Below are 16,923 nucleotides of genomic sequence, written 5' to 3'. Positions count from 1 at the left end.
TACTTAATCATAAACAAATTTATGTATTATGATTAAATTATAGAGACAGTACAATGAGTAGGTAAGAGAGACTAGCTACACTCAAAGCAAAGATGTGATTTAGAGCAAACTATTTAAACCTTCTAATGCAAAAGTTCCTTAATCTACAAAATGAAAATAATTTAGTGGTTCAGAATTCAAACAATTATACAAGTTAAATATTAAGTTAAATATTGTTAAGCTCCTAGAAGAGTACACAGAATACTGTATTAGCTATTCTATTTCTGTACATGGAGAAAAATCCGTAAATGTGATAGAATGTAAGAAAATTTCTACATTTCTTTTAAGAGATCTTGTTGCCATAGTTTCATCAGTAATGAGATATATACATATAATATACATACACACGCTGAAACTTTATCAATTAATCTCAAATATCTAAATTGATAACTGTTTAAAAGCCACTCACCTGCCAAGTATAATCCTTTATAATTACTGAAGGCATTGGAATTACAAGAAGATTCTGAAGAATAAATGCAGCCTAAAAAAAAAAAGAAAGAAAGAAAATGTCAATACTGCCATCTTGTTGTCATCTCTGAAATAACCTATATATTGAAATTTAATAATAAAGAACATTTCACTGGATAACTGAACATCCTGAAACATCATTATGAAAACTGCCAAGCTCATTGCTTATTATATGATGACCTAACAGTGGGTGGAATTATTTCATCAGAAAATATACTTTTTCCTATTTCAGAATTTTATATTTCCAAAAAATGGTCTATAAAATGTAAACTGTTCTGGTAACAGTTAAGAAATACTTACATGTTTCTATTATTACACACACACACACACACACACAGACTCTCTCCCTTCTCTCTCACCCCCCTCTCTCTCACAAGTTCCTTTCAATAAAAAAGTTCTAACTAGAAATACAAACCACAAATGTCCAACTTTACCTTCTAGGTCCTAAAGATAGTCAAATTAAATAACTGTATATATAGTGAAGATTACAATATGAAGATGAGTAACGGGGTAACAGAGGGGGTCCAAGAGAGTGAAATTTTCAACCATCTTAATTCGAAGTCAACAGATATGTTGAAATTCGTAAATCAACAATAAGCTACAAGTTTAAGCATTACTATTAAAAAACAAATAACAAGAAACTATAGCATTTGGATAGTGGAACTGAGAACTTGCAAACAGGGGGCCTGGATCTGCTGTTTCCTCCATAAAGCCTCAAATCACTATTTCATTGCTGTTTTTAAAAATAGTTGCATCAATCATCATTTCAGTAAAAGCAGTAATGAAAGAAAACCACCAATTATTTAGAAAGAATTAAAATAGGGTTTAATTTTCCTCATATTTTATGATTACTAGAGTACTCTGACAGCCATTCATCTCAAGTAAAGCTTTACAGATATTTCTCATATACACTGAGGTAACAGAAAAGTAGTTTTTTTTTCTGTGAACTACTTTCCAATATATAATAATATAGAAGAGTTCATATAAAACATAGCAAATTCTGCCCTGATCTTACCAAAATAAAGGAATCCAGTATTTACTGTGAATTAGTATCTTTTTTATTCTCTGGTAGCATTTTATTTGGGCTTTTTTTGCAGGCAGAAAAAATCACGGTGGGTAATCAGTCCCCAGTCTTTATAAAGACCAACACAACGAATTTCTAGATCTTTATGAAAGGGAAAAAGTACTAAATGGACAGGCATACCTCCCGGCGCACCATACTACATTCCGACTGGTCCAGCAGAATGTTCACCACTGTCCCCCAGAGCCCACCAGAAATGTTTTGACAACTATTTGCCAACGCGACACAGCCAGTTTCAAGGGTGGTCAGTGCTGATCCTAATCCCAATGAAGTGAACCTCACCTGTTCAGATTTAAAAAAGTTGTCAAACCAAAAAATCCAATTTCCTAACATGAATTCTTAATTTTTCTGGCACATGAGATATCACACTTTCATGACATTGTCTTGACGATCCTAAATTATAAAAGGCACTTACAGAAAATAGTGCCCTATAAATTTATGAATGAATAAAAATCCTATTCTACAATTCAAATAAGCAAATATCACAGAAAATCAAAACCAGGTATAAATAAGAATAAAAATTATATCTCACAAACCTTGTTCTAAGGAAAGCACTGGGTGCTTACATATCTTTTGTGAACATGATTCCTGTTTATTCCTCCTTTTTAAGGAGGTTATCTATTATTTTGTTCTACTATCCTTAAGTTACTAGTGTTTCCTCCAAATGGCTTTAATTTTTTGAAACCTCTTCTCAAAAAGAAATAACTCGATCTTTTTATAAATTATCTAGTATTTTCTCCAAAATTACTATAAAAGAAAAATGTTTCAAATAAGATTTATGTGGTATGATGTGTTTACCACAGTGCCACTGCAGCTCAAGCTATGCATTTTGGTTTACTTCTGAATTCTGATTCTAAAATAGTTTCATAGATAGTTACAGGGTAACCAAAAATAATGTAGTCATAACATGGTCATGCAACAAGTCCAAGGTCAGTATTACAAAGAATGGAACCTCTAGGTTCAAATAGTGTTTCTAAAAATCAAGGTTTATAGCATAATAGAAAATAATCATTTCTTGCTTAAAACTAATGGATGGTGCCCATAGTTGACAGTATTGTATACTTAAAAATTTGCTAAGAGGGTAAATCCTATGTTGTGTTCTAATCATAAAAATAACACAGCGGAGAAGGGGAAACCTTTGTAGGCGAAAGATGGGTTTACAGCATTGAATGATTTCAGGGGTTACACTTATCTCCAAATGCATGAATTTGTACACATTAAATACGTACAGCTTTTTGTATGTCAATCATATCGCTTTTTAAAAAAGCGATTAAGTGGACAAATGGCTAAAGCTGGAAAATTTATTAATAATATAAAATTTTGCACTGCAATGGTATTATTCTATTAAATGACACACGAATGTCATTAGGCAGCTATCCTTCTAAAATCTTTGAAAATGGCTAGCATCTCCATTAATTTTTCACTTGTTCTTTCTAAAAGTGAAAAATCCTAAGATTTTTTTTTCTATTTTTAATCTGTAATGAGTTTGACTGGAGAGGATCTGCTCTGAACTGAACTGTGTCTCCTTTAAATTGCTGTGCTGAAGCCCTAACTCCCCTGTTGTTAGAGATTTTAGGAGATAATTAAGGTTAAATGAGGTCAGAAGGGTAGGGTCCTCATCTGATAAGATTGGTGGCTTTATAAAAGGAGGAAGAGAGGAAAGGTCACTGACTATACAGTGAGAAGGCAGCTATCTGAAAGCCAAAAAGGAGAGCCCTCACCAGAACCCAATCATGTTGACACCTTAATCTCAGATATCCAGCCTCTGGAACAATGAGAAAATAAATTCCTGTTTTTCAAGTCACCCATGTTATGTGTTATGGATCCCAAACTGACTAAGAGAGGGAGTAAAGAGTTTAAGGTATGGTCACTAAAATAATCTCATACTGGAAAATACGAATTTATGTACATACATATATTTGTTGTTTCATTTGTTCTAATCTATAGATTAGGACTCAATTTTCCTTCACACTGACCTCTGGGTCTCGGTCAACCCATAATGGAATGAGCCACGCCAATCCTTGTGGGGTAGCATGTCCTTCACTGTGACTGCCCAAAGGCAAAAACCAAAGTGACATCCACTCCTGGAGTGAAAAAAAGGGAAGAGACACATGAGGTAAGTTTCAAAGAATAAAATAGAGGAAGTTCAAATAACTGAATTTTTAAAAATCAAAACAAAGTGTTAAAATGTCCTTAAGACTTGGCTTAAATTCAGTATTTAATCAAAATAAAGGCAATAAAAATCTCAGCTTCTTCTTAAAAAGCTAAATAAAACAATTTTTCTTCAGAACTATCCACCCCATGATTTAGACAAAATGTAGTTCTCTAAAGCACACAAACTTCAATAAAAATAAATCTCAAATAAAATTCAGGTTCACAGCTTCTAAGAAATCTCTCAGTCAAAAATCATGTCTGTCTAAGAAGAAAAGTCGGGCAGCCCGGGGGGCTCAGCGGTTTAGCACCACCTTCAGCCCAGGGCCTGATCCTGGAGACCCGGGATTGAGTCCCACATCAGGCTCCCTGCATGGAGCCTGCTTCTCCCTCTGCCTGTGTCTATGCCTCTCTCTCTCTCTCTCTCTCTCTCTCTCTCTCTCTCTCTGAGACCCTGAGATCCAGGATCGAGTCCCACATCAGGCTCCCTGCATGGAGCCTGCTTCTCCTTCTGCCTGTGTCTCTGCCTCTCTCTCTCTCTCTCTCTCTGTGTTTCTCATGAATAAATAAAATCTTAAAAAAAAAATGTAAGAAGAAAAGTCAAGAGATACACTTTCATAGAGACTTGAAATGCGTGAGCCACAGCACATTCCTTGGCCAGCAACTCTTCAGAAGGCAGCCTATGCTCTCACCGAACTTTGGGCCTGGGCCATCATCTCGTGGGATAAATGAAGCAAGCAAAGAACTGTGTTCTTAGTGACCCCTTTTCCCATAAAGGACATAGCATTTCCTCCTCGCTCCACATAAAAAGAAGTAATGACCTGAAAAACAAAGATAAACAATATCATGGGGGCTTTACTCTGAGCAGTATATAAAAATAAATATGTAACTTTCTACTAACTTGTCTGATCTGAATCCTAACCACATGAAGTATATGTAACATTTTTAGTTTATACATCTCAAAATGGTTACGATGGTAAATTATAGGTTATGTGTTACCACAATTCAATATTCTTAGTTTAAAATTTTCTACCTTTGGAACTTGTGCAAAGATGTGTAGTATCCTCCTAGGAGACTTTTGTGATGTAGAATATGCTCATACATTTTTCAAATGTTACACTATCCTTGAACTAAAAGAGCTTATACATATCTTATTGAAAAATATACTTAGAAATTGCTACCTTTACAAAAATCTTTTGACTATCAGAGTTAGCTAGATTTTTCAGAATAATGATTTAAATATAAATGAACATTTTTTCCACTTCTGAGCAATCTTAGACTTCTATTCCATATTTAAGAATATGTCCATTATTTAAATTATTGGCTCTCAACTTTTTCTCAACTTTCCCACATATCTGAAGGGTTTGATACATTTCCATCAGTAACAAAAGAAATGTTTCTTATCTGAAGAAATATGTCCTTAACTGAGGAACTGAATCAGAATGGACAAGGGGAGTCAGATGACAGCAATTTGAGGCAAAGTTCTTCCATCTAATTTAGAAAATCTTTTAAAATATGTGGCAAACACTTTTGAAACATTTCTGTGTTTGAAGGACATACATTGTCCTTCAAATTGGACAGTACTTGTTCAGATTGAACAAGAACCTTTATAACTTTTTAACTCTTTTTTAAAAAGATTAATTTATTTTATAGCAAGAGAGACTGAGAGACAGCAAGCACTGGCAGTAGGGGAGGGGCAGACAGAGGAGAGAAAATCTCAAGCTGACTCCACACCAGACTCAGAGCCCAATGCAGAGCTTGATCTCATGACCCTGAGTGCCCCACTTATCAACTCTTAAATAAAAATATTCAAAGTGATGAACTATCACTTAAGTCACAAAATTTTAGTAAAAAAGGAATGCTAACCATATTTAGGTGGCCATACATTATAAAAGAAAAATCCATTTTAAGTCCAATCAATCAAAACTCCTTGTTATCTGGGGCGCCTGGGTGGCTCAACTGGTTAAGTGACTGACCCTTGACTTCAACTCGGGTCATAATCTCAGAGTTGTGAGATTGAGCTCGGCTAGGCATGGAGTCTGCTTAAGATTCCCTTTCTCCCTCTCCCTCTGTCCCCCCTCCCCCACTCATGGGCTCTCTAAAAAAAATAGTAATTATAATAATTTTAAAAAAATTTTTAAACTACTTGTTATCTGACCAATACAATAAAAAGTATTTCAGTTTACCCAAGGCCTCTGAATACTTTTATTCACCACAGCATCCTTTAAAGTAAGCCATTTTGTCTTAAGATAGAGACTATATTTCTAGTTTGGATTTTTTCAGCTCATACAGATTATTTTTAAAAGATAGCATAAATCACAAATGTTAGGTACAGCTTATTTAACAAAAGCAATTATTTGAAGATGATTTGGGATCTGTGAGCCAAATTAGAATTTTCATAAACCAAGTAAGTGTGTATTATGTCTAAAAAATAAAACGAGATTGTCTAGGAGTTAAAAACTCCTAGATGATGGGCACTGCTCTACTATTCCTTCCTCATGTGTGTTTTTGAAATTTTTCATAATTAAAAGTTTGAAACTTTAAGGGACTATATTAGTAATAAGATACCTGAATGACCAAGTCCTTATTATTCTCCTCTAAGTCACTGGAGAGAACTATATTGTGGTTTCATTACTAGTTGAAAAGGGACAAGCCAAGAACTAAGTACTAGCCAAGTACTAGCTCCTTTCGATCTTTTTGTCAGATCCATGGAATTATATTCCATATGTCTGGCTTTAAGGATTTAATTATCAGTCTATTCACCTGTCACAATATATCATGCTTAGTTTATTATTTTTTTAAAGACTTCATTAATTTATTCATGAGACACAGAGAAGAAGGCAGAGACATATGCAGAGGGAGGAGAAGCAGGCTCCCTGCAGGGAGCCCGATGCGGAACTCAATCCCCGGACCAGGATCATGTCCTGAGCCAGAGGCAGACGCTCAACTGCTGAGCCACCCAGGCATCCCATCATGCTTAGTATAAAAGCCTCATTTCTCAATTACAAAAAGCAAATATTTCTATTCAAATTTTACTGGGTAAAAACAAAATATCTGTATTAGAAATACAGCTCCCTTCTGAAAAGGAATCAGCTTTAGTGAGAAACTATAAAGTAAGTCATTTGGACCGACAATGACTTTGTTTCAATGTGTACTCACATAAGCCTTACTTGATTCTTTAAAAAGGTACACTTAACCAGTAGGAAATAAATCTAAATGTTTACTAATTATGTAACTATGAAAAGATTTCAAGTTAGATCTAATGGGACTCTGCCACAATGCCTAACAAAAGTGACAGACATCTTCATATTATTTTCCTGTCACTTAATGTGAAGACAAAAAGATTGTCTTTCCAACACATTATATAAAGCATGAAAGGTGCTCTTCTGTTTATACCAAATCAAGATTTGTTAATCAAGTGTTACTTAACTATGGAACATTATAAACAGGGATTGCACTTTTTATCTATTCCTTTGCTAATACATTGTGCTGATTCTTCTTACCTCAAAGACAACTGAACATAGAATTACATTACTGCCTCTTTGCCTTGACTTCTCACCTAGAACTAAGAAGCCTTTTTGTTCTCCAATACGAAAGCTCACTTTAAGTTCTGGTATTTGAGACACAAGGTGTGATCTGAAATCTCTCTTCTTACACAATTTTAAAAATAAAAGCAATCCAGACAGTTTCCAAATATAAACAATGTTAACACTTAAGTTCTTCAGTCACTACTGTAGCAGACCCTCACATATCCCTGCTCTGAAACAAATGAAGTCACTTTACAGAGGAGATGGGCTCCAAAAGGTTTATAAAGGGAGTATATACAAATCACATTACACATAATGCTGTAAATTAGGTACTTAAATATTGAATTATATTTTAAATGCATTAGAGGATCTGACTTTTTAAAAAATATTATGGTAAGTTCTTGAAGCTAACATAACTATTCTAAAACTTCATACACTTCTGGCCATGGACACACTGAAGCTTAGAAGAACTAATTAATATACTGACAGTGTACACTTTTTTAGTAATTATAATTATCCAAGAAAAAAATCTATTTGATTAAAATGGCTACATTAAAATTCATATTAAATTTTATAGTACAGCTAATACTATTTAGGATTCTGAAATCTTTTTAACAAAACAAAGTATACTTTTGGGAAAAATTCTATGTAACATCATCTGAGGCATGGTTTACAGCTAAATGTACAAACATCACCTTAAGCTGGATTTAATAATGAAAGCACAAAAATTAAACACATATCATCACATTCATGTTACATTTTAAATATTACTCAAACTGTATTCTAAATTTAAAAATCACACATAAGACATATATAAATTAAATTACTATTTCTCCAATATGTACAAATTACTGTTAGGATAATGAGAGCTATGGGAAAATTGAAATAATACAAAGATAATTCTCATAAGCTCACAGTCTAACAGATCAACCCATTAAACAAAACAGAAATACAATGTCTTAAGCACCATAATAGTGGCATATACTAACTGCTGCTGGCGTACAACCTAAGAGGAAACCAGTCACTCTACTGAGTGTGTATATCTGGAAGATAAGGAAAGACTTCCTTAAAAGGAAGGTAAATGAATAAGTGAGATCTTAAACTTTGTGTACAGATGGCCATCCGAAAAAGAAAAGAAATTATATGAAGAAACAGACTTTTAAAATAAACTTTTTTATTTAGTGAAAAGAGCCAAATTAAATGGAAACTTCAGGGTAGTGGGAAAAATTAAAACAGATATGAGACTCAAAATGCAAGATTACAAAGAGCCATATGCACTTAAAAAAGAGCTTTGGGTTGAAACATTTCTGTTTTAGGGATGCCTCGGTAGCCCAGTGGTTGAGCGTCTGCCTTCAGCTCAGGGCGTGGTCCCAGGGTCCGGGAATGGAGTCCCACATTAGGCTCCTCTAGAGAGGAGCCTGCTACTCCCTCTCTGTGTCTGTTTCTCATGAATAAATAAAATCTTAAATAAATAAATAGATGGATTTCTGTTTTTAAAGGATAATCTGGTGGTAGGTAGACTGCTGGACCACAAACAGAAACATGCAGCAAGAAAAGGAACAGGAAGTCATGGATACAAGTTGGTCAAAGCACCCCATATCTAGAATGCCCATCACTATCAAATATTTCATTCATGTTTCAAAACCTACCTCTACATTGCCTCCTCTAAGAGTCTTTCTTAACATCCTAATACAGTTAAAGATCCCAACCTCTGAGTATCATTCAAACTTGGGCTATCACTGAACCTTTCAAGACAAGCAATGCTGATGGATTTGGTCAATCCAATGAGCCATTTTTAGATCCAGACAGTTCATTACTTACGTAAACAGCAAAAGCAATAGTAGCCAAAGGTGCCAGCTTCCAGTGTCCTTTGCAGGGTGACACTGAAACAGAGGGCCAGATGATAGCAATGTGGATAGGAGGGCACTCTGGTGTGGAAGAGTTCATGCCCTGCTGCAGCTAAGCTGCTTATGGCCCACAGCTATACTCCAAGGGAACTGAGGCAGAAAGCCTCACTCATCAGAACCCAGGAGGCAGTAAGAGACAGGCTCGTGACAGACATCCTACAGAGAGCAAAGCAGTAAGAAACAGTCTTGTAGCAGTTCCTCGAAAGCCCCCCATGTTCTCATGTTCCAGAAGGATCACAGGAACTTTTTTAAGACTTAGATCAGAGCAAGCCCTGTCTCTGTGGACTACATGTATAAATGCAAGGCTGGCAGGGAACCCTGATGAAGCTCTTCTCTTACAGAACTATGTATAGCTACATAATTGCTATACTTACTACATTATGCAGAAACTATACTGACCTAAATGATAAAAATGGGACATATAATGTGTGATATCATGTTAAGGCCATGCTCATTAGAAGGTAATGAGAGCTAAAAATACTTGAAAAAAAGCTTTTAAAAAAATAAATGAAATAAGACTCCATCTAAAAATTTCAGAAAAAAGAAGGGCACCTGGGTGGCACAGTTGGTTAACCAACCACAGTTTGGTTTTAGCTCAGGTCGTGATCTCAGGGGGTTGTGGGATTGAGCTTTGCATTGGACTCCACCCTCAGTGCGGAGCTGGCTTGGGGGACTCTCTCTCTCTCCCTTCTCTCTCTCCTCCCCTACCCCCACCCCTATAGTAAATAAAGAAATTTTTTTTAATTCAGAAATATCAGAAAAAGAGCCATATATTAAAGCCAAAGGAGAAAGAAATAAGCATAAGCAGCAATTAATTAAATGGGGAAAAAACATTAAAGGGAGGATCAACAAAGCCAAATTTCATTCTTTGAAAAGAATGATAACAATAAAACATACAAACCAGCAGTAAGACCATTCAAGAAAACTTAGAGGGAAGGAATAATGAGTACCTGGAATGAAACAGGACCTCACTGTAGAGCTGATATACATTTAAAGAATAAGCTGCACTGATGGATCATTTTAGAGCTATGAATTCAAATGTTTAGATGAAATTCTAGAAAAACATAACTTATGCAAAAAAATTTAAATCTCAAAATTCTAGATTTAAATTCATTTCATTTCATTCAATTTACTTACAATCTTCTCCAAAAGAAAACCGCAGGTCTGATTGCTTTATCATCAAATTCTACTAAACATTTAAGGAAGAAATACTACCAATTCAAATCAACTATCCCAAGTTCCAAATTTTTCCACATATTAAAAAAAAATACATAAAAGGTGGGCTAACTGTGATATTAAAATCTGACAAAAGTTTTATGAGAAAGAAGACATGCAATAATCCTAAAAGCATTTGCTGCATAAGAAAATTGGAAGAGGGGCAGCCTAGGTGGCTCAGTGGTTTAGAACCACCTTCAGCCCAGGTTGTGATCCTGGAGACCTGGGATCGAGTCAAACGTCAGGCTTCACTCATATGTGGAATATAAGAAATAGTGAAAGGGACTACAAGGGAAAGGAGGGAAACTGAATGAGGACAAATTAGAGAGGAGACAAACCATGAGAGACTCCTAATTCTGGGAAACAAACAAAGGGTTGCAGAGGGGAGGGGGACAAGGAGGTTGCAGAGAGGATGGGGTAACTGGGTGACGGGCATTAAGGAGGGCACTTGATAGGATGAGCACTGGGTGTTATACTATATTTGGCAAACTGAACTTAAATATTTTAAAATTAATAATCACTAAATTTATTTATCACTAAATAAATATAGTGATACATATAATGCACTTAACATTATGCCTGACACAAAGGGAGTGATCAATAAATAGTAAATAGCTATTCTTTGGGGGTTGTTACTATTGTTGTTATAGTCACTGGTTATTTTTACTTACTTCAAGTAGACCTGACAAGTACTTAACACAAATTTCAAATGGCTTTGTGAGAGGAGAATGTGAGCTCCATCCTGGAGATGCTGTGAGATGAGCCATCCCTCGCAAGGTCCTCTCAAGGGATGGCAGGCCATAGAAGTGAGGAGCATCTGTGACTCTCAGGCACTGGAGCAGTTTCAGAGACAGCTGTGTTTGGAAAACATAAAAAAGTTCCAAGCATTTTCTGTGTATGTAAAGAAAGGAAAAAAAGAAATCAATAAGAGCATTAAATGTGATGGGCCTAGTGAGTTAACTTATTGATGGTAGAGGGTTACTAATAACTTAATATGTGAGAAAATTACGAAGCAGGAGAAGTAGCAGTCTTAAAACTGGAAAACATAATTAAAATACCATCGAGGGCATATGATGTAAAAGACCAATAACAATTACATTGAAAACATGTAAACAGATATTGGTAATTAGCATCCAAAAATAAAAGTTGGAATGGAAAATTAAATGTGTACTTTAAATGAGTTTAATTGACATATATTAAATCTATACTTTTATTCATTAGATATCATTTAAAAATTGATTTTTAATTAGCTGAAATTGAAGTCCGACACATAATTTAAATGAAACTGTCAGGAACAGAACAAACAAGAAAACACTCTTTATGAGAAAACAAAATCCTTGAAACCAATACGTAGGCATGAGATGAAATTCTTGGAAGAAGTACATCACTTTTTAACAAACATTGAATAAAATCTGAAATTTCTTGTTTTACAGATTTTTACACTGCAAAATTGACAACTACTGACTATATTTTTACCTATCTAATCACAGTATTATAGGTATATAGTTGTATGGTTTTTTAAAGATCATAATTTTTATATACCTGTCATCTGGATGTTTTTAAAGTTTTAGAAACACAAAGCCTGAAAGTTATTTGTATAAATGTATATTTCTCATGAGTCAACAACAAACCACTATAACTGGTGAACAACATGGCAGTTAGGGGTACTGACCCCCATGTGCAACATACAATCCTCGTATACTTTTCGACTCTCTGAAAATTCAACAAATATCCTACTGTTGACTAGAAGCCTTACTGATAACATAAAGTCAATTAACTTGTATTCTGTATATGTTATTGAATACTGTATTCTTACAATAAAGCAAAATAGAGAGAAGAAAAAAAAATTTTCTTTAAAGTAAGCTCTATGCCCAACATGGGGCCTGAACTCACAATCCTGAAGTCAAAAGTTACATGCTCTACCAACTGAGCCAACCAGGCAACCCAAGAAAGGAAATATTAAGAAAATCATAAGAGAAAACACATATACAGTACTATACTGTATTTATCCCCAAAAAAATCTGTGCATAAGTGGACCCACATAGTTCAAATGTGTTGTACAAGAATCACTGTAATGTAATTATCAGTTTTTAAAATGTTCTTCTGGTTTTTTTAATTAACATACAAATAATTCTCATTTTCTGCTCCTTTTACCTTAACCACTCCAAAAGAAAAACTATACTATCAAAGGGAATGATATCCCTGCAAATATCTAACCAACCCCAGTTGAACCTGGCACATCTGCCACCAGTTCCTGGTTCCTGTGAACCTTCCCCAAGCTCCACACCCAATTGGTCTCAACCTCCTTACGCAAGTTCCTCTCAACATCCAAAGAACATTCATCCAAAGAACAGTCCATAGCACTATTTCTCAAAGTCTAGCCCAAGGAACTACCTATGATACTTACTTACTATGTAGATTCCTGAGTTACTGGTCTTAATATTTAATAAGCATCCCAGGAGATTCTATACACATTTCAGTCTACTACCAATGGATTCACTTTGTTCTTGTCTTCAATACTTTAAAGAGGCATAAATGCATACGGTAAAATTCACAAGTGTTTTACATACACCAGCAGGATGGTTTCCATATGAATATAATCATGTAACCACCAAGCATAACAACAAACAAAACATTCTCAGCACCTCAGAAGGTTCATAGGTGACTCTCTCTAGTGAAATTTTTATTGACTTCTATTCTAAATTCACAAATCCTCTTTTATAACATGTCAGGTCGGCTGTTAAGCCCACGCTATGAATTCTTTACCTTATAAACTCTATTTCTCATTTGTAAATTAGTATTTAGTTCTTTTTTGCAGTCTCCATTTCTCTGCTATTGATATTCTACATATTTTTACTAATCTTGTCCATCTTTTCATCTAATATCTATTGTATGTATATTGAAAATATTACATATAATAATAGCTTTAAAGTTCCTGTAATGGTTGACATTTCTGGGTCTTTTTCTAATGACTTTTTTCTCTCAATTATAGGAGACATTTTCCTACTTCTTTACAAGTCTCTTCATTCGTGATTATATGCCAAACATTTGTATACAAGAGCTATTGAAAGCAAAGTACAGGGACACCTGAGTGGCTCAGCGGTTGAGCGTCTGCCTTGGGCCAAGGGCATGATCCCAGAGTCCCAGGATCAATTCCCGCATCGGGTTCCTTGCATGGAGCCTGATTCTCTCTCTGCCTCTGTCCCTGCCTCTCTCTCTGTGTGTGTGTGTCTTTCATGAATAAATAAATAAAATCCTTTAAAAAAAAAAAAAAAAGCAAAGTACATAATGGTTTCTCATAGAAATGGTTTGCAATTTGGTCACAAGATTTCGGTTAGGGACTGAGCTTTGAGATCTAGTCAGGTGTTGAGCTGAATTAGGGTTGTTCTGACACTTTAGTTTCTTTCAAAGATAGTATATGTGGGATCAGGTCTTTCCTTCCAGCAGAGCACAGGAAGACCTCATCAGATGAAAAAACTTTTGTACATCAAAGGACACTATCTAAAGAGCAAAAACACAACCCACAGAATGGGAGAAAATTTTGTAAATCATATTTAATAAAGACTGATGTCCAGAATATGTAAAGACAACTAAACAATAACAAAAAATCAAACAATGCAAAAACAGGCAAAGGACTTGGATAAACATTTCTCCAGAGAAAATATACAAATAATCATTAAGCACATGAAAAGATGCTCAACATCATTTCTCATTAGGGAAATGGAATCAAAACCAAAATGATTCCAGTTTATACTACTAGGATGGCCATAATAAGAAGTGTTAGGGAGGATGTTGAGAAACTAGAATGCTCATACATTGCTGGTGCGAATGTAAAATGGCATAGCTCCTGTGGAAAACAATTTGGCATTTCTTCAAAAAAGTACTCAGAGTTACCACAGGAACCGGCAATTCTAGTTGTAAAGTATATACTGGAGAACTAAAAACATGTTCACACAAAACATGTACACAAGTGTTCACAGCTGCACTACTCACAATAATCAAAGGTAGAAACAACTTAAATATCCACCAACAGAAAAATGGATAAAAAAAAAATAAAAAAAGAAAAAAAAAAAAAAGAAAAAAAAAAAAAAAAAGAAAAATGGATAAACAAAAAGTGGTATATCTGTACATGAAATGTTAATCAGTTATAGGAAGAAACAAGTACTGATATGTGCTACAATACGGATGGACCTTGAAAACACGAAGTGAAATCAGACACAAAATATCACATATGTCTGATTCCATTTATATAAAATGTCCAGAATAAGCAAATTCATAGAGAAAGACAGTGGTTGCCACAGGTTTGGTAAGGGGTAAATGAGGAGGAACCACTTAATAGTTACAAAGTTTCTTTTCAGAGTAATGAAAATATTCTGGAATTAAATAGTGACAGTTGAATGACATTGTGAACACATCAAAACCATTCAATCATATACTTAAAATGGCTGAAGCAGTAAATTTTATCTAATTAAAACAAATTTAAAATAAAAAAATAAAAAAATAAAACAAATTTAAGTCAACTATGGAGACACACTTGAAAATCATCTACATAAAAAGTCATAAAGTCATAGAAATGGGTATTACTGCTCAGAAAATTAAGAGTGGACCAAGACCTAAAACCTAGAGACAGCAAATTACTGTGTGTGTGTGTGTGTGTGTGTGTGTGTGTGTGTGTGTGAGAGAGAGAGAGACAGACAGACACACAGAGACAGAGACAGAGACAGAGAGACAGAGACAGAGATTACAATTAGGCTATACCAGAGACTCCAATAAAGTAAAAGACAGACTACAAGTGATAATTACTGAATTCTTCCTCCTTGATTGGAAACAAGTAAAAAGTAAGACTCTTTGGAAATCAAAGCGAACTAGGTTCTCTATCAATGTCCCCAAATTTTCAATGATACAAACGGTACCTGTCAGTAACTGCCATGAAACTAAGCAGCAAGGTATTGAAAAGAGCAATCAGTTCTTTCTGGAGCTGTTGCCTGACAGCAGTCTGGATGTCATCTGTTTCCTCTCGTGCCTGTGACTCCGTCAGAACCAGCAGGTCTAACAGTGGGTTTGGACTCTAAAAAACAGTATTTGTAAAAAACCATTTACTCTTTAGTTGAGCTGTGTGTTGTTCCTATAAAGATTTTTATTGCAGATCATGCTCTGGACTATCTAAGAGTTCTATTACCTCGCCAGTAGGTATGGGTCTCTAGTGCATTAATAGAGATGTTATGTTCTAAACTCAAAAGGTGCTTCCTATGTTTCCTCAACAAAAGAACAGTACATCTATTATAGAAAACTGAGTAAAATATAGAGAAGCACAATGAGAAAAACAAAAAACCCCAAGATCACACTTCACAGAGATAGCCACTATCAATATATTGGTGCCCACTATTCTTTTTTGTGTGCGTATAAACAGAAACAGAATTATAATTCTGTATTGTTAACAAAACTGAGATCAAGTGAAAAAAAATCATTATTGGTACCCCTTTTTTAACTTAATATTATAATTATTTCTTCAAAAAACTCATTTTAATATCTGATTATTTTTCAACCATAATATTCACCACACCAACTACTAAAGAATCAGTGATTTCTAATTTTACTGAGTCGTGGGGAAGGGTGTTCAATTCTGACTATACCATATGTATGAATTCTAAGCAATGATATTATTAAATCAAATAGTTTTAATGCTTTCAACATATATTTCCAATTTTCTTTGCAAATCGTGTACCAACACATACAACTAAGCAGGGTGGGAGAAGACCCACAGCATCCAAGCCAATGCTGAGCATTATTACTGCTTCAATCTTTACCAATTTGATAGTCTGATAAAACTAGTGCTACTTAAATTTTTTGTTTTCTAACTTCAAAAAAAAATAGCCAAAGAAATATAATGTCATTATTTTCAATACTACTAAGAGTAGAAAATGTTATATTAACCAACCGCATTGAAGATATATGGAATAGTTACTGATCACCTATAATGTCATAGGTGCTGTGTTAAAAAGAGAAAGAAAACAAGATTCCACTTTTTGACTAAACTAGACGATGTACATTTTCAAATTTTACAGATGGGCAAATGGGTTTGTAAAGAGGTTAAATAACTTGTCCAAAGTCCTACAAAAAAACAAAGCAAGGATTCAACCTGAAGATCATCTTTCTTCAAAGCTAGTTAATATTCAGTCCCCCGTATTATGTCAGATCAATTGTGCATATTATAACATACAAAAAGAGATGAAATCAAAATATAATTATTATTGTTATGAAATCCTTCCCCTAAAGAACTCAATTTAAAAATAACTGCATTCTTTTTGGAGAAATGAAAGAAATGGGAAGAAAATTCTAGGTTATTTAAATTATGCAGTACATGCAGAATACTTCAATCAGGTGCATACAATTATAAAGAAAACAGTTGAGAGCTTTTAGAAAGTTGGGGACAGATGGTTTGCTTTTAACTTACTTTACTATGTTTCACACCTAGGTAGCATTTTTTTTTTCAGCCTTCCTTTCATCCTATACCTCATTTGGATCAAATAAAATT

General features: G+C 34.6%; 1 protein-coding gene across 11 annotated transcripts in view; it reads right to left on the bottom strand.

The window, feature by feature from the left end:
- The window catches only part of RTTN (rotatin), a 142,474-nt gene that overhangs the window by 63,717 nt on the left and 61,834 nt on the right, over positions 1-16,923 (bottom strand). For all 11 annotated transcript variants that reach the window (XR_007411726.1, XR_007411725.1, XR_007411724.1 and 8 more), the window contains 6 exons: positions 15,302-15,456; positions 11,060-11,279; positions 4,432-4,560; positions 3,565-3,672; positions 1,712-1,870; positions 449-520 (listed from right to left, as the gene is read on the bottom strand). Coding sequence is in view for 7 of the 11 variants with exons in the window: in XM_049111957.1 (XP_048967914.1) it covers positions 449-520; positions 1,712-1,870; positions 3,565-3,672; positions 4,432-4,560; positions 11,060-11,279; positions 15,302-15,456 (843 nt within the window). In the remaining 4 variants the exon portion in view is untranslated. The remainder of the gene's footprint in view (positions 1-448; positions 521-1,711; positions 1,871-3,564; positions 3,673-4,431; positions 4,561-11,059; positions 11,280-15,301; positions 15,457-16,923) is intronic.

Source organism: Canis lupus, chromosome 1 (assembly GCF_003254725.2).
Source record: "Canis lupus dingo isolate Sandy chromosome 1, ASM325472v2, whole genome shotgun sequence".
Lineage (NCBI taxonomy): Eukaryota > Metazoa > Chordata > Mammalia > Carnivora > Canidae > Canis > Canis lupus.
Note: the sequence above shows the minus strand (reverse complement) of the source record. Positions and strands in the feature narration are given on the sequence as shown.